Source organism: Strongylocentrotus purpuratus, unplaced genomic scaffold, assembly GCF_000002235.5.
Source record: "Strongylocentrotus purpuratus isolate Spur 01 unplaced genomic scaffold, Spur_5.0 spur5_scaffold_11, whole genome shotgun sequence".
In the NCBI taxonomy this organism is placed as follows: domain Eukaryota; kingdom Metazoa; phylum Echinodermata; class Echinoidea; order Camarodonta; family Strongylocentrotidae; genus Strongylocentrotus; species Strongylocentrotus purpuratus.
The window spans coordinates 12,833,011-12,857,687 of NW_022145596.1; the positions used below are offsets into that span (position 1 = coordinate 12,833,011).

General features: G+C 35.9%; 2 protein-coding genes across 2 annotated transcripts in view; one reads left to right on the forward strand and one right to left on the reverse strand.

Moving 5' to 3' along the window:
- LOC578224 overlaps window positions 1–5,929 on the forward strand; it is a 60,583-nt gene extending 54,654 nt beyond the window's left edge. Inside the window, exon 7 of the mRNA XM_003724601.3 lies at window positions 1,530–5,929. Coding sequence (XP_003724649.1) covers window positions 1,530–1,703 — 174 coding nt within the window. The 3' untranslated portion in view covers window positions 1,704–5,929. The remainder of the gene's footprint in view (window positions 1–1,529) is intronic.
- A 7,711-nt stretch (window positions 5,930–13,640) lies between these two features.
- LOC578491 (oral-facial-digital syndrome 1 protein homolog) overlaps window positions 13,641–24,677 on the reverse strand; it is a 41,845-nt gene continuing 30,808 nt past the window's right edge. Inside the window, exons 16-24 of the mRNA XM_030980675.1 lie at window positions 23,924–24,087; window positions 23,276–23,418; window positions 22,149–22,392; window positions 21,282–21,390; window positions 20,423–20,800; window positions 19,106–19,479; window positions 18,015–18,236; window positions 17,414–17,502; window positions 13,641–16,913 (exon numbers count right to left, since the gene is read on the reverse strand). Coding sequence (XP_030836535.1) covers window positions 16,868–16,913; window positions 17,414–17,502; window positions 18,015–18,236; window positions 19,106–19,479; window positions 20,423–20,800; window positions 21,282–21,390; window positions 22,149–22,392; window positions 23,276–23,418; window positions 23,924–24,087 — 1,769 coding nt within the window. The 3' untranslated portion in view covers window positions 13,641–16,867. The remainder of the gene's footprint in view (window positions 16,914–17,413; window positions 17,503–18,014; window positions 18,237–19,105; window positions 19,480–20,422; window positions 20,801–21,281; window positions 21,391–22,148; window positions 22,393–23,275; window positions 23,419–23,923; window positions 24,088–24,677) is intronic.

A 24,677-nucleotide genomic window follows, 5' to 3' on the forward strand; every position in this document is an offset into this window, starting at 1 on the left:
TATGGTACAAATTAGTAGAAAATTGGCAAACTGAAGAAAAGGTCGTCTGGCCTCGCTAGATGTTTTCGTGGAATATACCTCATGACGTTTGTGTTTATTGCTAGAAATGAGATGTGGAAATGGTACATATCCATTTTAAATTAACAAGAACAAAACATGAATATTATGTCATACCCGACACATAGGCTTTTATTCTTCTTCATCTTTTTCATCCCCATCATTATTATCATTATAACCACCTTTATCACCATCATTAGTATCACCATCATCATCATCATAATCATCATCCTCACCATTACCATCATCATCATCACCACCATCACTATCATCGCCATCCTCATCACCATCGTTTCTTAACTTATCTAATTTCTTTTGTCGATTCATCTTCTTCATTGCAGAAAAAGAAAGATTCCTCTATTTGTATACTGCAAACATTATGGTTTGAAGTACACAATACGGTTCCCTCCCCTCTTCATATGTCTTGGTACCGTGGGGAAGTTATTAATAATAATATCGGACAATGTCAATGAATAATTGTATATCATTAGCTTACACGAGTATCTCGAATTAGGTCGGACAAAAAGATGATTGTAGTGAAAATACTCCATATTCCTCATGGTTCAGTGTCAGCGTTGCAGATCACGTCTGTGTATTTAATGTGGCCGATTTTTTTTTATTCCCACCATTATTATCATTATCATCATCCCTATCACCATCATCAGCATCATCATCATCGTCATCATAATCATCATCCTCACCATCATCATCATCATCATCCTCATCATCATCCTCATTATCATCCTCATTACCACCATCATACTCCATATCATCATGCTTCGTTGCTCTAGTCAGTGTTGCAGATCACGTCTGGGTATTTAATGTGGCTGATTTGATAGGATGCAAACTAGCCGTGACTGTGCATACACAATAAGTAGACAGACAGTCCCATGCAAACAAGCAAAAGACAGGCATGTGTCCTTAATCGCGAGCCCTCCCTCACCCTTGGAAGGGACGATGCAAATGTTCTGAATTTTCTAATGAGATTGTTATCGGATAAAAGAAGATTATATGCCATTTTTGTCATGGATTGTCGTTTGTCCTCTTCCAAAAAAATAAATTAAAAAGCATCCCGGTTAAAAACGATCAGTGGCGGGTGCAACAGTGGGGTTCAGGAGCACTTGCCCTCTACCCCCACCTCTCCCCACCTCTCCGTCTCCGACCGAACCAGTTCAACAGTGCTCTTGATCTTCACATGATTATAAACACCGTCTTGTTTGCTCCTCCCGTGAATTAGAGGATTTTATTTGTTTTCCTCAAGCCTGTTGCCCCTCTTCTCATTTAAAAAATGTTGGTTTTGATTTTATTTTTTTATCGCAGTCATTTGAGGACAGAATAATAAATGTTAATTTGTTTTCATTTATACAACATTATCATAATTGTCATAAAAAAAATCATGTTTTTTTTAATAAACATTCAATATGTTTCCTTTTAATCAAGCATCTCTCTATTTTACTTTTTATTTTTTCCAGATCCATTTCTTGATGGCGCTGGCGGCCAATCACACCTACATACGAATATTCCACAAGGACTTGCCGGGTAGGACCAAGTACGGAGGCAACGACTACATCGGACATCGCTACAGCGACGCGGGCATGCCGCTCCAAGAACCGCTCAATATCCAGGACGAAAATACTCATTTCTGAGTCCAGCAACGCTAGAGGGCCTTCTCCTTTTACTTTTTAATCAATCGTATTAATTTTGTTGCTGGTTTGATGACGAAGACGCCTTGCCGTTTTGAGGTCTTGACTCCGTTTAGGGATCTTGTGTAACTTGGAAAGATCTCTCGGAGTATGGTGGTGACATTTTCTAAGTTCTTATGAAGACCGCCTTCAACGGCCTTTTTCTTAAAATGTGATGAGTTCTGATGAAGGCCGGGTTGCCGTTTTTGGAGAAAACAGGGGTGCTTTTTGCTTCTTAAGAAGAATATTTAAAAAAACGAAATACAGGGTTTTGATGTGATACGGGCAAGCTTTTTACGTAAAATTACGTTTATGTTTGAAGCTGCTATTGATGTGACGGTATAGGAAGAGCAAGCCATTCTTCTCACTATGTCTTGTGGGCTTAGGTTTGGAAAGGGGAAGGGATTTGCAGTGAATGGATAAGGAGAAAAGAGGATAGAAATAGAAGGAGAGATCATGATGGAAATGCTAAGAGAAAGATAGAGAGAGAGAGAAAAAAAAAGGTTGCCTATAAATTAAAGCACATTCTGACGTGGTCGGAAGCCTAATTTCCTCCCGCCCATTTCAAATAGAGATTGTGTTCCTGAAAACTAATTCACTAGTTTAGGAGAAATTAACAAAAACAAAGACGTGATGGGGTTGCTTTAGCCCATCCCTTTGAATGGCAAAATCGGCAGCTGAGCAAAGTTTGACTATCCATTTTGTATCCATCTGTATTTACTGCCAATGATGAATATACAAACAGAGGATACTACTCCCGTGCGCTGGCTACACTTTGTGATAATTTACCACTGGTCGATAAGCGCTATTTTGATCGATGTCAATGAACTGACCAAAATTGAGCATCAATATCGAATTTCATTTTTCTTGATTTAAATTCATTAGCTCGATCTGATTTTGCTGTCCATACGGTATGGGATCTCACACCGTGTTTCTGAACACGCTGAGATACCTCACACTTTGTGGACAGCAGAATTTCATTTCAATTCGACGTCCGTGTGGTGAAAGATATATATCTTATACTAAGAAATGCAATGTAATATCTTACACCGTATGGTCAGCAAAATCTGATTTATTGAGACAGGTTAAATCAGGAAGAATGAATTCATTTATTATCCTGTTGTGATCAAAACTAATTTTTAATCAGCATTGTTAGTAATCTTAGCCCTGGATTTGATACATACATGTAACTCTCAAAGTGACAATTCATTGATATTTCATAAAATAGAAATAAACGACTTATTGATAAGAATGATTAGACTAACCAAAGGTAAAATGGCGGGTAAGGAACGAAATCTTTGTATGGGTTCTGCATACAGAGGTTCCAGAGCATGTCAGAGTTTGATTGTTGGACGAAGAAAAGAAATGTCAGAATGAGAAAGATGACGTAAGACTAAAATATCGAAATATGACCCGAATTGTGCATTGTCAATCGACGAAAACTCAGCACAATGACTTGAACGTGACGTCATTCGAGAAGTAATGTATTTGAACATAAATTTGAATTGTATATCTTGGTTTGAAGTAAACTCATATACCAGTAACGTGGTATGAAAATTCTATTGATGTGAAAAAATTGTGAAGAACTTAGCTTGATGTACATAATTTTATCCAAATTTTATTCGAGTTTAATAGTCAGTAACTTAGCTCAAACGTGTGAAAAAATAATGTAGTCGATTGCTGTTTTCTTAGAAAACAACGGTAGTTAGTCATTGAAGAAATTTATATCGGAATTTGAATGTTGCAGATTTTTCACGTGACTGTGTATGTAGTTAAGGTATAGCAAGTCGTCTAGGTGATACGTGGTATTGTATATAGCTTCTATACATGGACATCATGCATTTCAAAACATGTTATTTATTGTAGCTATTGCAGAGTAAATGGTGTATTGTATAATGGCTGACAAGTGAACATATTGTAATGAAGAAGCGATTTTGAATGTTGTATTTTAATGTTGTAACTTTAAGTAGCTCTTATCTTGTCAAGAAACGTTTTCAAAATGGCGAATTTACTCCTGCGACTGTCAGTGACTTTTTTTATTTTGTATCTGTGTGCATACAAATTTTATTTTGTCGGAATTTCCCTTTTTAACTAGGTCTCTAGGAAACAAAGCGAGAATGTAGGAATATTTTGTTTTTTTTCCATCATAATGAAGAATATAATGCTAGCACAATCATAGATTTTTACCTTCAGAAAGCTTTTTAACTTCGAATTCGCTATAGATGGGTAATTAAAATTCTATCCAGCATTGCCGATCAACACTGAGAGGCAAATTCCCTTAATGATTTCATGCAAAAAATATGACAGTGTAATTGGATCATTTCATGTATTTTTACACTAATAATGACAATATCAAAGTGGAAAAGTTACAAGGAATTAGTCCAAAATGTGTGCTGATAATTCAAATTTCATGGACACGTGTTGCCGATTTGAGGAAAATGTCTTGTCTTGGAAGAAAAAGAAAATCATGAATTGGACAGAAATTTTGATAAGCTTCAGAATGTATTAATAAAAAAGGAATCGTTTATAATACCCATCGAAATCTATTGTACCATTTTTCGTCAATTGAAACGAGATAGTGATTTATTTTTCCATGAACCTCCAAATCATCAGCAGATAATCTAATTCTAATTCAGAATTGTGAGCCCGTTACAAAAATGTGTAAACTACTCCTAATTGATTACCTAGTGAGGAGAACGGTCTCTTTAAAGTTTGCCTTCTTATGCTAAACATCTTTCCATGAATTTGCCATTTTAATAGCAACAATGTCAGAGGCACAAAGCGGCTCATGTCCATTGACCATTGTACAATGGATAAAGTGTCGCATGATGAAGAACAGTTAGTCACCGATGCAAAACGGCGGCCATCTTGTGACTTCGGCATCTCACACAGGTGATAACTTGTTGGCAGTGAGCTTGTCATCCTTTGTCACATTTTCGAATAATTTTCAGAGCTCTGGATCGATGTCCTACAGCTACAATCCATTCATGCAAATTGTTGCTTCACAAAAGAAACTGCTCAGCTATTTGAACCACCTGAACCCATCCATGACTTTGTGATAGGCCTAGAAGAAAAAATGTCATTCATGTGATAATTCGTTACACCCAAATGGGCTATTATAAAGGAAGTCGAACACATTCTTTAGCTCCGCGCGCCAAACATGATACAGGCCAGTGAGTATCTCATTAGTGATCAAGCATGTTGTGCTTCTCTCTCACATTTTACACCCGACATCAATTGTACACCCGTCATTAATGGCGACCTACATGGAAGGATGTCTAGCAAGGGAAAGGTAACATGAAGACATTTTTATAATTAATAGGTTATCAAGAAGTAGGTTTAGTTTCGGGATTTAAGAACAGACTGACTTATTTTCTAGATTATCTACAAAACTAAAACTTTGCGTTCATTCTTTAAGAAAATGGAAAGAAACTTGCGGCGAAAACGTTTCTTGGCGTCTATAAACTGTTCACTGCAATCTCTAGACTTATTTGTAGGTCTATAACGCTTATTAAGTTTTCCATTCAATTTGCCTTGTCATTGTTGGTGAATATTATGTGACATGGACATTTTTAATGTTGTGAACTTGTGTAAGTAGGTGTCAATTTTGTGTCATTTTTGGAAAGTTGTGAACTATAAAGCAGTCCGCCATGCGTTGCCATTCGATTCTTATCACTTCGAATTGTCAATATAAGAAAGCGGTACAAGAAAGACCAAAACAAGTGTTGGTAAAAGCGAGTTTTCTGATATTTTGTTTTCGTTCGGCTGGTCGGTATTTTAGAAATGAAGGTATTAAATCTGTGTGCATCAGTAATTGATGAAGAACACAATTTGTTATCCGTTGTCATTAATAATCTATGACTCTAGGTTATAAGCGTGCTGATTTTTTCAGCTGCTGTTTTCATGTTCTGAATTGGTTACTGATGTAGCTCACATATTTTATGGCCTTGATTGCCAAAAGGTGACAATCTAATCAGTATTTTGACATTTTTAAGCAAAAGAGTATTGGCAGAAAATGATGATATCCTTCAAATCTACAATGCGCAAACCTGTCTTTTAACGAAGTTTTGAGTTGTATGATAAAAAGTGTAATTTTTATAAGACCTATAACAAGTGAGGGGATATGTATTTAAATTGTATTTTATCGGGTTTTTATCGGGTTGGATATCTTGTCGAGACTGAGAATAGCATAACATTATATTTTCAAAAAAATTATGTCGGAAATAATCGGTGTTCATGGCAAACAAATATGAGTATGTTAGGTCTGAATATACGCCTTATTCAAAATTAAAAGTAAAGCAGTATGTGAGCGACTACTGCAAAATAATTGCCATCATGATATCGCTTTTTTGTTAAAATTTTCGTTTCTCAGTACTAAAATTGAACATAGTTTCGGTGTAGCCTTGTTTTGTAGTCCATGAGCGAGAGGTAAGGTACGTTATTTAAATAAAATCCTTCGGCTTTAATGTAGAGACATGTAATCAACGTTGGTTAAACAAAAAATCATTCGTCTTTCTATATTTTGTTTAAAACAATCTGCAGGGAAACTATAAGAGGAATATAACGTTTCAAAGAAATTTAACTGAACATAACCTGAGGCTAAAAGCTTTTATACTCTTTCAAATGCGTTTCTCCCCTTTTCCAGTCAAGGTGCTTTTTTACATAACTATCTTCATGAATATTATTTGTATAACCATTATGTATATACGTAGAATGTGCGCATTATCATACTTGCCTGTTCTGTGATTTAAAAAAAAATGTATTTACATTATTTTTCGTGAATACATCATATACTATTATGTATTAAAAACATTTGACTCTTTTGATGAATCAGATAGAGGTTTGCACAATGTAAAGTTGAATAATTTCATATTTTCTGGAGTCAGTTTTATCACGCTTTCTTTAATGCCATTCTTTAAATAATACTTATTTAATTCGATTTTCACTTTTTCAAGAATCTGTGTGTATCAGTAATTTCCCTCAGAACACAACAATTCCATTATAAATCGCACCTGTCAATCCTGCCATCCTTTTGCTATCCTGTGTCATTAATGATTCGTGATTTCGGGTTAAAATCGGATGCCACGGAAGTTTAGCTGCCTTGAACGATGGCAATTGCTGTGTTATGACTTTATTCTGTTTTTAGGCATCTTAACAAGTGGAACTTTAATTAAAAAATCAAAGCATTATTTGAAAAATAACATTTAAAAAGAAATTGCCAATATTTCATTGCAAATAAAGTTTTTTAACTTTACAATGTGGAAAATCTCAATCTGATACTAGTTAGGCCTATAACTGTTCAGTTATTAATGATCAAAAGTGTCAATCTTTTCAAATATCTATAGTGAAATTGTGGTGGGCATTATTAGGGAGAGGGCGATAAAAAACGTGTATTTCGATTTTAAAAAGCACTTTCCTTTTTGGTGAAGTTCAGATAGTTGTTGTAAAAAAAAGAGAGAAATTTGATTTATTTATAGTGGAAAAGTTTGTATACCGAAAAAACAGTATCTGAAATTTGGTGGGCGGGTCACAACTAAGCTGCATAATAATATTATCAGGTGAGGGGTAAGATATTAATGAATGCATTAAATAGAAGTAATCTTATTGAAATATAGGTTTCAGAATAGGGAAAACTAATAAACTTCTCAAAAAATGTTATGACATTCATGTTCGAGCTATGATATCTCTTGTTTTAATGTACTATCATTGCATGTACAATATTGCATGTACAATAATGCTCTATTTGTGATGATTATATCATCATGGATTGGGCGCTACACCTGAATTTGGGGTCAAGTCAATTGAAAAATGGTTTTAAACAAATCTTCATTTTTAAGAATGAATTTTGCAACAATTCTCTTTTGAACTTGGCCCCATATTGCACATCATCATATTCAAGTAAACTACGCATCAATTTTAATGAAAATAGACAATCTTTTTTATTATACCAATTTTAAATATGATAGCACAATACAATGAGAGATATTATCGCTCAAGCTTGAATTTCAGAACTTTTTTATGGGGGTTTATATATCGCAGTGTATCTCTGACTCCAATGCAATATTATGTATTTGTTCAAGCGAAGCTTTTGCCTTTGTTTGATAAGTTTGTCGTATGATTTCTGTTAAAATGGTGACTATCTTTTTATTTAGTTTTTTATTTCTATGCAATGTAACTATGTTTGAAAAACAAATATTTTCGTTTTTCTTATTTTTAACGTTTTGAAATCATGTATGTTGCGTGCTATTCACACCTTAGTCCTAATTCTCACACCAACAGAGAAAATAGTTTTTGACCATACAGGTTGTAGATGAAAGCAAGTACCGGTATATGGTCGAATTATGTTATAAGCCCTATAGCGACATACGGCGTAATGGTAGAATATTATAGGCCTTGTAGTATTCAACATTGTTATTTGTTAACACCCAATAGATAATGTTATGCAATTATTGGGGGAAAAGAAGCCTCACGGTGTGTAGTCCTATACGTTATAAGTCTTTCAGGTTTTAAAGCTAAAGCATTTTAATATTATTTTCGCATGTTGAAAAGAAAACAAATTACACAAGCGGTTTTATAAGATCTATCGCGGAGAGGAATGATTTTAGGGATTTCTAAAATTCATTACCAAGGAGGAGGTGATTATGAGGGGATTCTTGTAGGGAAATATTACCATAATAACATGATAATCAAAATAAGAAATGGTCTTACAGTGATGTCTACATTATTTTTTCCCCTTTTCACTTAAATGCAGTACGTCACATTGACCGTGTTGACATTAATGTCGTGAAATATCTGTTTGTGGATTGTGTCAAATCTGGTTGTAAATAAATCGTGTTGTATGGACTTTCAAAAACAATGCGGTTGTGACGTTTCGATTTGTTTACTATTTTGTTGATAACGCGATCGCAAAGACTTTCAAGATATGAACCTACGGCAATTTTAGTCGCCTTATGCGCCATCTATTATTTTTATTTCTTTATTTGTTTCATTTATACGAACGTAACATCAAACAATAACAAATTATAGCACATATAAACGATGATAATAATACAAATAATAATGATAATAATGAAAATGAAGAAAACGAAAAACAACCCATGTCTGGGGATTGCTCAAAAGAAAAAAAAAAATTCTGAGTAAGTTATCTCTTCACTGATTGTTTATTACGAAGATGACAATGGCATTTGACATAATCCGAATATGATTTATATAGGCAATACAAAACAATAGACAAATAATAAGTATTGAAATAGCTCTCTGAGATGAATTCTTGATAGTCTTTGCTTTCGTGTTGGGTGCAGGTTTTGTTATTGACTATTTAATTGCTTTCAATGCTTTGCTGTAAATTAATCAAATGAAATAGACTAAGGTGCGATGGGAGAATAAAGTGTATGTGGGGGGGGGGGGGGGGGTGCATGGTTGACCAAAGAGCAAGTCTAGAATTCTTAAAGGGCCACTCTAACCCAACTAATATAACTTTTAAAACATGAATACACCTCTACATATTAATATTCCAGCCTCTGATTTTTCAGAAAATCTCTAAATTAACCCAAAGAATGATAATAACCATCCATTTTTCAGTTCCCACGCTTGCTTGGCTACGCCTCTCGAAAAAAGGTAATACGGTCACGTGGCTTGATGACGCATTTGACGTCATTGCGGGCATGTCCGATTTGATAATTTCATAATTTCATAATTAGGAATGACGAAATTGTGTAGTGTCCGTAACGCCTACCACCCCTGCTGTGTTGCTGTTCATAAAATGATAACCAATATCGTTTCCTCCAGGATATTGCAAGGTATTAACCCTAGGGTATGGATGAACAACTTGGGGTTGATGAAACTTCTCTATTGCATACTTCATTTTTGGACCCAAGTGCAAATGATTTTGCACCCTGATTGTGGCTATACCGACACCATCTCTTTTGCCTTATGTCTTCTACATTTCACTTATTATCTCCACATTTTCCTCCTCTACACTTCATCAAGAACGCAGATCGGATCAACCCAAATGCTACCTCTTACAGCAGATTTCATTTAAGGTTTAGTATATTCTCCCCACGCTACTTATTCACATAAAAGTATCATCTTTGAAAAGCATTTAATCTCCGTATATTATCTCACGTTCTCTTCCCCCACTGTAACCACTTTTTTTTTGCCATTTGATTGGGGGCAAGTGCCCCCCTCCCCCGTAGCTACACAACTGCCTAAAGAATACTCTGCATTTCTATAGAAACGGGATGAACATGAAGGACAGAGCAGAGAGGAAAGGAAAAGGAGAGATGGTGTTTGATGAGCCCTTGAACTTCTCCAATGTTGAAGCACCTGTACCAGAGCCAAAGACTGGCCTGTTAACTGCCCCGGTTCCTTCCGGACCACTTCCTCTTATAACCCTCACCTCTCATCGCCTCTGAGAAAACAGGGACTTCCCCTAACGACTAGTCTTCAATTCCAGTCCCTGGATATTTCTACTTTTTTTTTTTTTACAAGATAGCATTATATATCATATTTGTTTGATGCTATAAATAAACAGTATATAAGAAATGTCAATATAGTCCGTTAGTACTATTTGCAAAAAAGTTAAGAATACACTAAACAAAAAATGGAATAATTTAATTTAACTTTTTTTTACAAATTTCTATTAGAAACACGAGTAATGATAGAGTTGGCATTATGTGATAATTTATAGATTCAGAATATTAATTCCATGACAACGGTGTAGGGTACTAGGGATGTTAGAATAGCTAACGTTTTTCATAGGGTGTATACACTTTTCTTGAATATTTTAGTCTTTATAGAATAATTTTATGAATGTAGTAAATGTATAAATAAAACAACTAATAACATTGTACTTCATTACACACAGGTCTTAAAATTTATTTAGACCAATGCAAACAGTACGTGTACTGCAAAAAAACATGATTATGACAATTATGACTTGTACCAGACCGAGGTTTTTTTAACATTAAATTGAAACATAATAACGCTTTGAATATTCAATTAGATTTCATTTTTTTGTGATCATATTAAGTCCACAAAATCTGTGGGTGGCAATAACGAATTCTGAACAACACCTTTGTGCATCGCCACTGTCATTTCTGCACATCTTTCATTAGCCAGTGCCTTTAATGATTCATAAATCTGGGTTTGAAGGAAAAAAAAGATGCCCTCGAATTTCAACTGCAAATGGACAAGGGCACTGTTGTGTTCTGAAATAATTATTGTTATGCATAGATTTTGATGCCTTGATTTTACAAGAAGGGAAAATATGATTAAATATTTGTATTGTTTTAAGAAAAGTATTCAAAAAAGAAATCTCATTAAAAAGTGACTCTAAATATAGTAAAGAATGTGAAAACCTTTGATACAAGTCATAACTATAATCACAAATATTAACAATATTTGTTTTCTTCAGTTTTAATTGTATTAATTTCACTTGGGGAAAAAGTTCAAAAATGATGGCCTTTGTGTAATGAAGTACATGAATATTTCTGTGTTTTGTTATTATTTGTGTACTTTATTCATTCAAGTGAGTATGATGTGTGAGTGAAATAAACTGTTGCCCATATAGTTGGACAAAAATTCTCTAACTTTTCATTAAGTGATTGTGACAGTATGATAAGATTAATTTTATATCTTCTAAGAAATTTATTGATCAATCTCTACCAGTGACGCCTGGGCGAACACTACAGTTGTGCCCCATCTCTCCACAAAATCCAAGCGAGAGAGAAAAGAGACCGGGCGGTTCACTTTTATTTTTCATTATTTTATCCTATGTCCCGTGTGGGGGGGGGGGGGATATTTAACAAGAGGCTGATTAATTTATAGCAGGGAGCAAAGCGTCTAAAAACGCAATTTATAAACTATATCCTATATTGGGACGCAAAATTAAAAGATCCTGAGGCAACATAATTATGCGAGGGAGCAAAGTGACTGAGCATTATAATTTTTTTTCTTCTATTTTAAACCGTCAAAATATAATTCCTGATGTAATTTGCCCTGTTTTTTGAGGGGGGGGGGCACATGTAATCCTTAGTTTTAAAATAATATCGTCTTTCTTTTCTCCCCTTTTCCCCTCTCTTTTGAGATTTTTGCGCCCCTCCAAGAGACCCCGCAGCACATGTCCCCTCTGCCCCCCCCCCTTAGATACACCACTGATATTTATGATCCATTAGATTGATCAATAAAATTCTGAAAATAGAAGAAAAAAGTGATATAAATGATGAAAAAATGCGTACACTGCCTGTATTAGGTATTAATATTCTTGACTGTCTAAAAACAAAATATCACTATCACTTCAGGAAAAGAGATATAAAATAAATGTATTCCAACTTTATAGGCAAAAGTATAAGAGGGACTTGTGAGTAGACTAAGCCGAGTGTGATCAGGTTGTTTGGTGTTGTGACGGTTGCTCAGCTTCTGTTTCCTTTCTTCTCTCTAGTTTTGTTTTTTCGTTTGGACATTCCCTGTCATCACCTGATTGATTGATGTGATGTGATGAAGTAAGATTTTAACATTAACCAATGTAAGGCCAAATAAAATTGATTCCTGGTTTCCGACCCCCTTTTCCATTTGTTCTCCTCATTTATTTATTTCTTATATGGGAGGTTCTTATTAAATGAAATGTTTAAGAATTTGAAAAAATGCACGACAATGATTTAAAAATAAAAGTAGTATATTGCATTTTTTGTTTTAATTCGAGTTTTAAAAAAAAATTGATCCAATAGCGATTTAACATATCAAATATTGAATTACATGGACCTCCCTTACTTTGAAGAAGAAAAAAAGTCTGGTTGAGAAACAAGGAATCAATTTTACATGGCCTAACTCTAGACCAAGCAACTATTAGTATGCATATAAACCCTCAACCTCAACCATATTAAACACCCTATACACTGTGTCCCAGAAAGAAAGAAAAACAAAACTTGAAAACCAACGGTTGTGGAGAAAATAATTTGTTTTTCATGAAGTAGAAGTACATAACTGATTCTTTGATTGCATTAATAATATCAAAATCAAAATCCATTTGTAAGATTTGATAAATTGTGCAAGAATTCCATTGTTTGATGATGTACATTCCAAAAAGCAATTAGTGACATTTTCTGGGATGGCGGAATCCTGCACCCTCAATATTTTCCCAAAACCAATAGACCAGTTCACGGTTAGCACATTACTGCAATGACCCCGAATATCCACAGATCTTAAAAACATGAAGAGGTCCCACTTTTTACATTTTGAAATAATCACTCCTACAGCGATGGAGGTGCTATATAAATAGCCTTTGTTTCCCCTTTTCAAAGAATACTTCCACCTGTGTATCATGGATGGCACTGAATGTGCATGAATGAATAATGTTACATAACTTTCATGAACACGTATCCAGTATTTCGTCTCCGTGTATTTCAAAATTGTTCTGCAATGACCTTTATCTGCTCATGCTCAGACTGCAACCGTGAACTGGCTTATTAATAGCCCTCAAGCAATGAAAAAATGCCTCTTTTGTAATTGAAAAGGGTACCAATTTTTGCCTTGCATGCCCACTGAACCATACCTTGAAAGCAGGGACTTGCAGAGTCAATAGTTTTTTTTCTGGGACGCACTGCATATTCTAAAGGAAGTCCAAGATAATTTTTAAAAGCTCTAGCAGGGCTTGAAAATAAGTCAAGTCATTTAAAAATCTTAGATGTGACGGGATAAATTTTTTAAAAATTCTTAAAAACAATTCCTGAATGGAAAAAAGACCCCAAAAATAAACGTTTCACTATAATATAATCAATTATTCCAATCGAGTGAACAAATTATTTGAGTTGTATCTTTTTTAATAAATCCTATCACATCTTAAGATTCAAAGAGAAGAGAGCATACCACTAAACAAAATAAATACACATTACAAAGCTTGCGTTTTAGTTCAAAGATATTCCGATTTATTTTACATACAATAAATAATGATTAAAATTTATTTACAATTCAAAAGCATTGCATATCCATAAAATATTTGAATAGTAGCAAAAACAGACATACTATAGCTTTTCATATTGCACTCATCAGAGTTGATCACAAGAATGAACAGAAAGCAAAACCAGCGAAAATAAGCGCAAGTTAAAGGAACAAAGAGTGCCAAAATATAACAGGCTGTGATTGGCTGCCAGAAAGTCGGTGTAAAGCCATTCATTTAATGAAACTGGTCTGCAGCAATGCTAGCTAGAATAACATGAGAGTCCTCACAAATTATTTCTGTTGGCACAGAATAGGATCAGTGAGCTGAATATAGGTGGCTTCCAGCATGCCTAGATGAGTGAAGTTTCTTGCTTGGCTGAGACTATGAACCAAGATGAACAATATTGGTCAGCGCATTCCTGATTCTTCAGTAAGTGGTGTGCAACAGCAGAGTTGACTTTGTCTGCTATTATCAGCCACATTGTTTACTTACACAAACATGTGGGTTGTGAAAGCAAGCTGATTTGAGGGTTTCAGATGGAAGTGTGCATGTGTTGGTTGATGAGATCTGACAATCTTTGAGTTGTACGCCCTAGATACCAAGCTTCACATCGGCTCTTGAATTCATAGGTAACACTGCTAATCTGTGTGGTAGGAAGCACATCTTTACTGACAGATGAGATACTTCTGTGTGTAGTAAATAACGTGCGCGGCTCGACGGTAGTGAAAGTGTTTCAGACAGCTAATTTGATCTGCTTTTCAAACTTTTTGGAAACTTTCACTCATCCCGGTTGTTTTAGGTAGTCTTGCTAGGCCCAAAGACCATTTGTTTTTTTAATTCTGCTGTGACTGTGCATTTGATAATATGATCGGGATATCCATTCTCACACGCGCTAAGATACTCTCAATAAGGTCACTGTCAGCGGCAAGTTTGCAATGAACATTGATTACCGCTAGGCCAATTGTGTCAGATAGGACTAAACGAGTCTCGACATGTACAATGTAGGTTTCCGAAAAATGGCAGTAAAGAAACCGTGCGCTGACTTCTCTACCGGTACATCAAGCCACCACATTCCATCACATTTCGATTGTGTATGGGAATGACGGGTGGAGAGCAATGAGATGTGCAAGAAAATTCATGCACGCTGCGCTACTGTAAGACATTGCAAGCGATAGATTAGTGCTTGTATCAACAAATGCATGTTTTTGTGATAGCCAATTCAAATATTCGCTAGTATAGGACCCAACGGTGAGACTATCTACTTGTGCGTACATGATGTTAATGAAACTGACAGTGCGGTCAAACTCAGATGCGTCTCAAATTTTTCAAACCTTTTCAAACTTTTTGCTAGTATAAATCATTCCGGTTTAAAATCATGACGCGGGTGCCTTTAATTCAGGCTCGCTAATGTGAATGTCAGAATCGGTCCGAAGACCATGCATGGCAATCAGACATTTGCGCTTGATGTTGGAGTTAGGAATTCCGAATCCCAATCCGCGCGCCAGGACAAACTGCTCAATATCGGACTAAGTATAATTCACATAAGTCAATAAAAATGCTTGCCGTATCGCTAAGTGACGCTCGGTAAATATGGCGTACAACTCGAAGACTAGCAAATCGCATTAGCCGACATGTGCGTATTTCCATTAAATCCTACCCGATACAAAATTAACCTACCAGGTAATCAATATGCTCGTTGACCGCAAACTTGCCGCTGAGATTGACCATATTAAGAATATCGTGCGTATAAGAACGGATATCCGGATCATATTATCTAATGCAACGTCAATTGAACAAACAGATAAAGACTATCAAATACCCTGTCTACCTGAAACTACGCGGCGAGGGAAGAATTCCAAAAATTTTGAAAAGCAGATCAAACAAGCTGTCTGTAACACTTACACTACCATCAAGCTGCGAGTAGCATTTCCTACACACAGAATGGTCTCATCTGTCAGTAGAGATGTGCTCCCTATCACACAGATTAGCAATGTAATTTATGAATTCAAGTGTTGATGTGAAGCTTGGTACCTAGGGCGTACAACTCCAAGATTGTCAGATCCCATCGACCAACATGTGTCCACTTCCATCTGAAACCATCAGATCAGTGTGCTTTCACAACCCACATGCTCATGTAAGCAAACAACGCGGCTGATAATAGCAGACATAGCCAACTCTGCTATCACACACCACTTACTGAAGAATCAAGAATGAGCTGACCAATTCTGTTCATCTTGGTTCATAGATCTCAGCCAAGCAAGAAACTTCCCTCATCCAGGCATGCTGAAAGCTGCCTATAATCAGCTTACTGAACCTATTGAATGCCAACAGAAAAAGTTTGTGAGAACTCTAGTGTTAATCTAGCTAGCATTGCTACAGACCAGTTTCATTAAAATGACTGGCTTCACGTCTACTTTCCGGCAGCCAATCACAGCCTGTAATATTTTGGCACACTTTTTTCCTTTACCTTCCACTTATAATCGTCTGATTTTGGCCTTCTGTTAATTCTTGCGATTTCCTCTGAGTGCAAGACGAAAAGCTTTAGTATGTCTGTTTACATCGCTATTCTTCAATTACAAAATCATGAAATATTCAATAATAAATACAGTGTATTCAATAATTACCCCCAACAAGAACATCACTTCTAATAGCAAACATCTACTGTACCACTAAATTATTTTCTTGTATCAACTGCAATAAAATGAATAATTGTGAATCCTAACTAATATGATTGATTTCCTTGAACAATTCCTCATAGCAAGAAGTTTATAAAGATTTCTATCTACAGAGCAACATTATGTTGCATCTCTTGCAAATTTTTCATAATATGAGGAATTCTTGTTGTGTTTATGAAATTCAAATAAAAACAGAGTTTGTTCAAGACTCTATATACTTTTCTTAAGAGAAAAAAAAGTTTTGTTGTACAGAGAGATAGTTTACCAAAACAAAATCAGGTAGGGTTTTTTGGGACAAGGGATTTCTTGACAATATATCGTATTTAAGTAAAAATTCACTTTCACTGTATGAAGAACACCACTTACAGCACCATTGGTTTATATCAACACACATTTCATGAATTCTAAACCTATGGATGAACTGAATTTTAAAATCTACAAACTCAAAAGAAAGAAAAAATAATATAAAATGAGTTCCAAAAGACGTAATCTCAAGTGAAGTGATGAAGTGTATGTTACCAGTCTCCAAAAGGATCATCGTTATCAGAGGCTTTGCCAGCACTGTAGAACAAAGGAAAAGGATGATCATAATATACTGAACGAAAAGATGTCTAGATAATAGGGAGTGGCAATTATTGGCACCCCCTCCCCCCCCCCCCCTCAAACAATCTTGGCAGCAGAGTGACAGAGTCTCTTTTGAATTTTAGCCAAAAAGTTATGGAGGGAAATATTTCCATTAACAAATCATGACAACAATATATGGCTTTGAAATCCTAGAAAAATATAGCTTCATTATTTATTAATCAGATTTTAGAAAATAATACTTGGACAGGTTTTTAATATTAAAGCCTGTCTGCACTAGTTTGGCCAGGAGGAATTAGACCTCCCTGCAAGGTCACTGACAGGTGGTTAACTCATCAAATCAGCTCTTAATTAACATAAGAAAAAGGGATCATGGGGGCCCCAAGGGTACTGCTTAGGCATTGTTTGATATATAGAGGGCACAAGTAGCTATAAGTAGTGCAGTCCGGCATTAAACTCATGAATATTGGTTCTCTTACCTAGCTGGGTCTTCCTCCACCCCTCCTTCCATCTCTTCCCCTGAGATCGTTCCATCTGATTTATGACTGATTGGAGGCGAATCTGGAATCTGTTAAGGACAGGACGAAAGAAAAGAAAAAACATCACAAAACAGCAGACACAGGTGAAGTAAAGTAACCCTTTCTATAAATCTACCAGCTCTGCAGAACCATTCAAGAAATATAAACTAGCATTTAACCAATATTATTGTTTCTCTCATTAAACTTACAGAAAGTATATTGAATTCTGATAACAATACAAAAATGAATTCTCACACACAATTCGACAAAATTATCACTAAATCATCAAGTATGAATAAAGTGCATGAGTCAAATGAATTTGAAAGAAAATGTTAAGGAATAATAAGCAACATAAACGAGGGATTCAATGGAATGTCAGGGACTATGTCTAGGTTTTGAATGTAATTATCTTCCTAAATCCTTGCAAATGATTTAAATGCTGATTTGATGCACTATTTGTACAATTTGGATCATATGGTCACATTATGTCTTCCTGCACTAGGGTACATCACTGTGATCATGATATAAGTACAGCTACATGTAGCAAAGAAGGTTTTCCTACCACTTCCGGTTCTTGAGTTGCGGGAGTTGCATCCTGTTGCTGCTTGCGTTGTTGCACCATCATCATGTATCTTTGCATCACCGGGTCGATCTTCACACCATCCTCCTCCTCTTTCTTCTCTTCCTGTTCATCTTTCTTTCCATCATCTCCCAACTCATAAGTGTCATTCAGGCCAGCTGAATGATCTTGCTTTGGCTCTGGAACACCACCGCTTGCACCTGACTGAAAATCAAAGAAAGGACAGACATGATTTTTAAATGTGAATCATCAGAGTTTTTCAACTTTCCCTTCCTCATCCTGCTAAACACCTGCCATTTATTACTTGAAGGCTGTGAAAATTACCATTATCATAATACAGCCCAACATAAGCAATAGATAGAGTGACAATTTGCAAGAAGTACGGTAGTGATCTAAACCTAAAAATGGCTACCCGGTATGCAGAAGCTGTATGTATGAAAAAAAAAGAACGAACAAAATAACTCCATATGAGCTATGAGAGGAACTGTTTTGCTTTCATCTTTTGCAGTTGCACTCCACATGTACGATACAGTATACAAATAATGAATGGTTATGAGTTCAATAGTGCAAATATTTTCATGAGTTGAAAGATTAACATTCTATTCAACGAGGCGTCAGCCGAGTTGAATAGAATTAACGTTAATCTTTCAATGAATGAAAAAATTTGCACTATTGAACGAATGAAAAAACATTCATTATTTGTTTTATACAACAACAAAGAAGATCTAATAGAACGTTAATCAACAAATTATCCTTTACTCCTTATATTAATTAAAGTTGGAGTCAAGCCTTCTCGATTACACGCGCACGGCAGAGAGGTACGCAGTCTGCATATAACCAAAAATGCAGTCTGCATATAACCAAAAATGCACTCTGCATATAACCAGAAATGCACGCCCGTGCAATATAACATCTATTGAATATCATGTGACCAACAATCCTCCAATCAAACGACAAGGATCCACGTAGGTGTTGTATAATATGGTATATGTATGGTATAGTACAACAAGATATGATATTGAAAGTCATGCCCTATAAATCTATTTTTAATACTTTAGAGAAAAACAAATAACCTCTTGTTTTTGAAGCTCCATTAACATCTTCTGCTCCCTCTCCCTTGCCTCCTGCTCCTTCCGTTTTCTCTCCTCCTCCTTCTTTCTTCTCTTCTCCTCCCAAGCTCTCTGTTCTTCTTCTTCCTCCTCCATTCTCCTCCTTCTCTCTTCTTCATCAGCCCTAGCTCTTCCCGTCTCCTCTCTCCTCCTCTCTTCTTCCTCATGTCTCCTGTCTTCCTCTTCCCGTCTGATTCTTTCAGTTTCCATCTTCTTTCTTTCCTCCTCTTCTTTGCGTCTTCTCTCTTCAGCTGTTGCTCTCTTCTGTTCATCATCGCTTAGGGCTTGAGGAACAGAATGGTCACTGAGGTGGGACAGGTTTCCTTCACCTATTGCACCTGTAGGAGATGTGATAGTATAGATATATTGACTGCTATTAAAGGCATCGCTGTTTCTATAGGCTCAAGGGGACGTCACATCCTGATATGACCCGCGCTGAATATTAAGGCAGTCGATATATCTTTTATATACCGAATTCACAAACAAATCTACAAAGAATTCTTACCTTGTCCTTTTCTTGAGTAAAGTCTGGTTAAAACATCACAGAAAATCGAAGACACCATCTGTAAATCTTTGCTGGAATGTTGCCTGAATGTTACGATCATTCGGGAATCGCAGACAAAAAGCACTGTATGGTATCCGCTCGCACCAAGAAAATTTGTACACGTAAACCAATGGGGATCTCAGCAAATATTTATTTATGCGGCCCGTTACCCTGGGCAAGGGGCATCTTTAAAAAAACTATTGATCAGTGGGCGGGCATGGCTAAAATCACGACTACAATTTCGACCAATCAGATGACTAGATTTATTCAACATACTAAAGAGAGGGATATAGACATTGCTATGATTATTAAAAAACAAAACATGTAATAGATTTCTACTAGATTTGTTAAAGGTAGTGTGAGCTACTTAAGAGGGCCAAGGATTATCCAGTGATCTAATGCATGTACAGTATTCTAAATCCAAAAACAACCAATTTGTACTACAATTTATTTTGCTATGTCTATACTAACATTGTTATCAATGTCCACATCATGGGTTGCAAATTTCTTCAATGACGCAAATCGTCTAAGATACTATAAGAATCAAGGTTTTGCAACATGGTTTTGATCTATAAAGATTTCATCCTAAAACTAAAACAAAAACAAAGATGCATGCATCATGCATCATGAAATTTTTTGGTGTGAAAATACGTAAAATGTTTACAGTGTGGCAAAGAAGAAGCTATAACCCTTATGATTACGACATACAATTAAACATCCTTAAGCAATGAACCAACCTGCTGTGGTGCCAGGTGACATCCACATGGCATCATCCTTCCGATCAGGACCTCCCAGGTCAGATGTATTTAACTTTAATGATATTGAAGATGAGGACGAGGACGATGATGATGACCGGGTGCGCTTCTCAGACATCCTGCGATCAGTGTGGTCTAGAGCAGGACCTCCTACTTGCTTACTTCCAGAACTTTCTGCAAGTCTTGTTCTATCATCAGCGGATCTTTCCTTTCGAGCTTTGGATTTGTGTGGACCTGAGTGCTTTTTGGGATGTTTGGAATGGGGAGAGCTGTGACTGTGAGTGGATTCCCTCAAAGCCTGTCTGCTGCCATCTAGTGGTAGATGAGAGCTTTGATCAGGAATCCTTGACATTCGCATATCTGGAAAATCAAGAATTGAAAAAAGAAAGAAATTGAAAATTGTGAGGAAAACAAAAATTGAACTATTAAGCACTAATTGCATTTGCTTTCATAAATGATTAATGCACACATATGTGCATACGTGTATACAAAATGGGTCCGACTTCCAAACAACTTGTTCATTACAGGTACCAGCTGGCTTTTATGCATTTGTAGAAGTGCTTGATATGTTCAACATAAATCATTATACAAACGTACTAAGAGTTCTGAATAAAGTTGTTAACAATGTTAATTCTCTGATCATGAATTTAAAGCAATATTATTCAAGGTTTCTGTGGTGAAAATGCCAATGATAATTCTATGAATGATTATACCGATGAATGAAACAATGAATGAAATTCTTTCATACCTGTATTGCTATACAGGCTTCTGTGGTGAAAATGCCAATGATAATTCTATGAATCACCAAACTGATGACTGAATGAATGAAATTCTTTCATACCTGAAGGTGGTCTGGTGGATGAATATAGTGATTCAGGGCCGGGGCTTTGGTAGGACCCTCCTGCACCACTCATCCTGTGTTGGAGATCTTGATAGTTGTGTTCCAGATGCTGAAAGAGAGAGAGAATGAAAGAGATATTTTGAGACAAAGAAAGACACAGGGAGAGGAATCAACAACAAAAATTATAAGATGATGAAGCAGATCCTAATCAAATGATTGGTTGAGAGCATACACGTGACCAGGCATTTATTTTGCCTAACACATTTGCCTAAAATATTATTTTACAAAACAAATAAAACATCATCTTATAAAAGAAATAAAACAGATAATTTTGTTCGGGCATTAGTAAAACTACCCACACTCGGTACCATCAAAACTTGGGTACCTCGGCTAGCGCCTCGGGCGTGTTAGTCTGTTCCAAAGGTACGTTGTGTGGGTAATTTCTTACTAATGCCCTCACTGCTGTGTATTATTTGTATACAAATGAACCCCTGACAGTGTTTGGGGGTTTCGCAGAAACAATGATTAGTCACGTCTTCAGTATAATGCACTTTGTATGCTATTACACAAAGGTTTCCAGAAAACTTGGTTCAGATCTCCATGACAATATTTTGATTGATGGTCGACTTCATGAATAAAAAATGGTTGTCAGCTATGTTATTAGTATCCATAGGTTACCGATGTGAGCATGCAAAGTACCGGTAATTTATGTCAATTTATTTTAGTAAAATCAAAAAAAAAAGAAAAAAGATCTCTTTGATTTCTCAGTAATACAATTAATGATGGCTTTCACTTTTCTTTGTAGCTGCCTGAACCTCGCTTTGGTCTCTAAAATGAAAGCAATAAAGCCCCTCTCCCTCCTCTCACCTCAGCTTCCCTCTCTAGCTGCCTGAACCTTGCCTTGGTCTGTTCAATGAAAGCAATGGAATCTCCACCCTGCGACTCACTATCCTCCCCGCTGTTTGAATCGTCCAATGGCAGTTGGTATCTGCTGGAATCGGCCAATAGGAGCTCAGGACCCAGTGTGTTACGATGAAGGGAGGTGTCCATGTAGATGTCGTTACCTAGATTGCTGTTGTGGAGGGTGTCGTCTACAGCTAACCCCAGATTCCTGAAGGAGCAAAGAAAGTAGAAATATTTTTTAAAGTACATTCTAGCCAATTTTTAGATAAATCAATTTTTTTCAAAATTCAAATCTTCTATATAAGACCAAACAGTTACACTGCTAAAAGAGTGTAAATGCACATCATCGAACAAAAAGAAGAAAATTGGGCTAGCAGCCCTAACCATTGTGCATAACACACGTCCCTTTACTAATTTTTCGAGAGGTCAGATTCATGAATGTTTGATGTCACAAAATCATTCACGGGTAATCACACAGAATGTTTAGAAATCATGAAAGATGTTTTTTTTACAATCATTTGCTGATAATACAGAATTCAGAGTAAAAAACAGTTTTTCACAACATGCAATTCCATTATCAAACAGCATGATGAAGCAACTGATGGTATTTGAAAGCAATCTACTCTTTCAGACATGTCATTATAATGTACATGGGTGGTATTCTCATAAGTTAAGCCGGGACTAAGTCCAGACTAAACAAGAATTTTAGTTCACACTTCTATGGAATGCTAGGTTTCATCTTCCTCCTTCAATATTCATGATAAAGATAATCTACCAAGGACTTTGTTGAAATTTAGTGTATACTCATATTATCTTTTTCTTCCTATTTCAGTGCAAAATTAATTTTTTGGACACTTTTCATTGAAGGATTAAAATAATCTGTACAGGGTAAATTAGTTTGCAACAGGCACTCCATAAAAGTATGAACTAACTAAGTATGCGCTAACTTAGTACGCGCTACCGGAATACCACCCCATGTCCTTTATACAAGGCTTATCATTACATCTGCACTGAAACAAGGACAGGCACATTCTAATCTTTACATAATATTATCATCTTTAAATTCTGTTTCCATGGAGACCCATCCATACCTGTCTGGATGGTAGATGTTGTTATTGAGAGCAGTCTGTGTCTGACGCAGTGCCAATTTGAGGTCGGCTAGCTGCCGCATGAGAGAAGCCATTTCATTGGTCTGTTCTGAGAGCCTGTGCCGTAGGTCCTTGTTGGACTCAATCTGGAAGGTAGTAATAATATTTTTGGAGTGATATGATAAATTACAACGAGGAATTTCAAATTTATCATTTAAAGTAGAGAAACTCTTGTTTATATGAGTAGTTTAAAGTTATAAATTTAAGAAGATATCCTTATTCTTTTAAGCCATGGGTATACTTAAATCTTTGAATAATCAATTGTAGTGCCAATTTGAGATCAGTTAGCTGTCGCATGAGAGAAGTTATCTCATTGACAGCCTGTAGTTCCTCATTGGTTTCAATCTAAAGGCAGAATGAGCAACATAATTTTTCAAAACGATACCTGTTTTAGAGAAGCATTTAAAGGAATAAATGTTTTTTTCTTTTAAACCATTGGGATATTGAAATTACAACAAAAAGAGTTTTAATTTTTAATTGGAGAAAGAAGAAGATACTCTCAGTATAAATGTCTGTTCTTTTAAAGTTCCCCATGCTTGGCATAAAAATCTGGGCCCGTGAATCAAAATCCATCACAAAGTTATCACGTACTTCTTCTTGTAGCCTTGTATTCCATTGAGCCTCCATGTGTTGTACTGTTGCCTTCTCATGACTGAGCTGTTCTCTCGTCTGCTGTAGCTCACTTCTCAAGGCCTGTAGCTCCGGGGACGGTCTTGACATCCTCTCACTCAACTGCTTGATCAATTCCTCATGCCCTAGTGGAAAAAATCATATAAGAATTCATGAAAAAGTGAGTAAAAATTAATGAACATAATTAGTTACATTACCACTATGTTTAATAATGATAATAATAGTGGGTTCTTGTACGGCGCTCATGTCTGTCAGACTTGACATTCCATTACGGCGCTCTAGCATTTCAAGGAATATCAGTACATGATAGTAGTATTGACTGATTCAGTTTCATTCACAGCATAAAAATGTGGATCATCTTGGTTATATTTGGCATTTTTTAAATAATGCCCTTATAATTGATAATGTAATTACCGGTAAGCAATCTTGAACATACCACACACGGTTAAAATCTAATGAGCATTGGATATTATCTGCATATCAAGAGCATGCCATACATGTGGCATAAATAATTCTATCTCATCAGTTTAAAGCGTATTTGTTTGTGACGAAATGTCATCAGCCCAGTTTCAGAACTGAAAATTTAAAGGGGAAGTCCACCCTGAAATTAAGTTAGTTTTAATAGGAGTAGAAAAATGAGAGAAACAAGTCAGTGAAAGTTTGAGCAAATTCTGATTAAAAATAAGGAAGTTAGGATTTTTGAAGTTGTGATCAA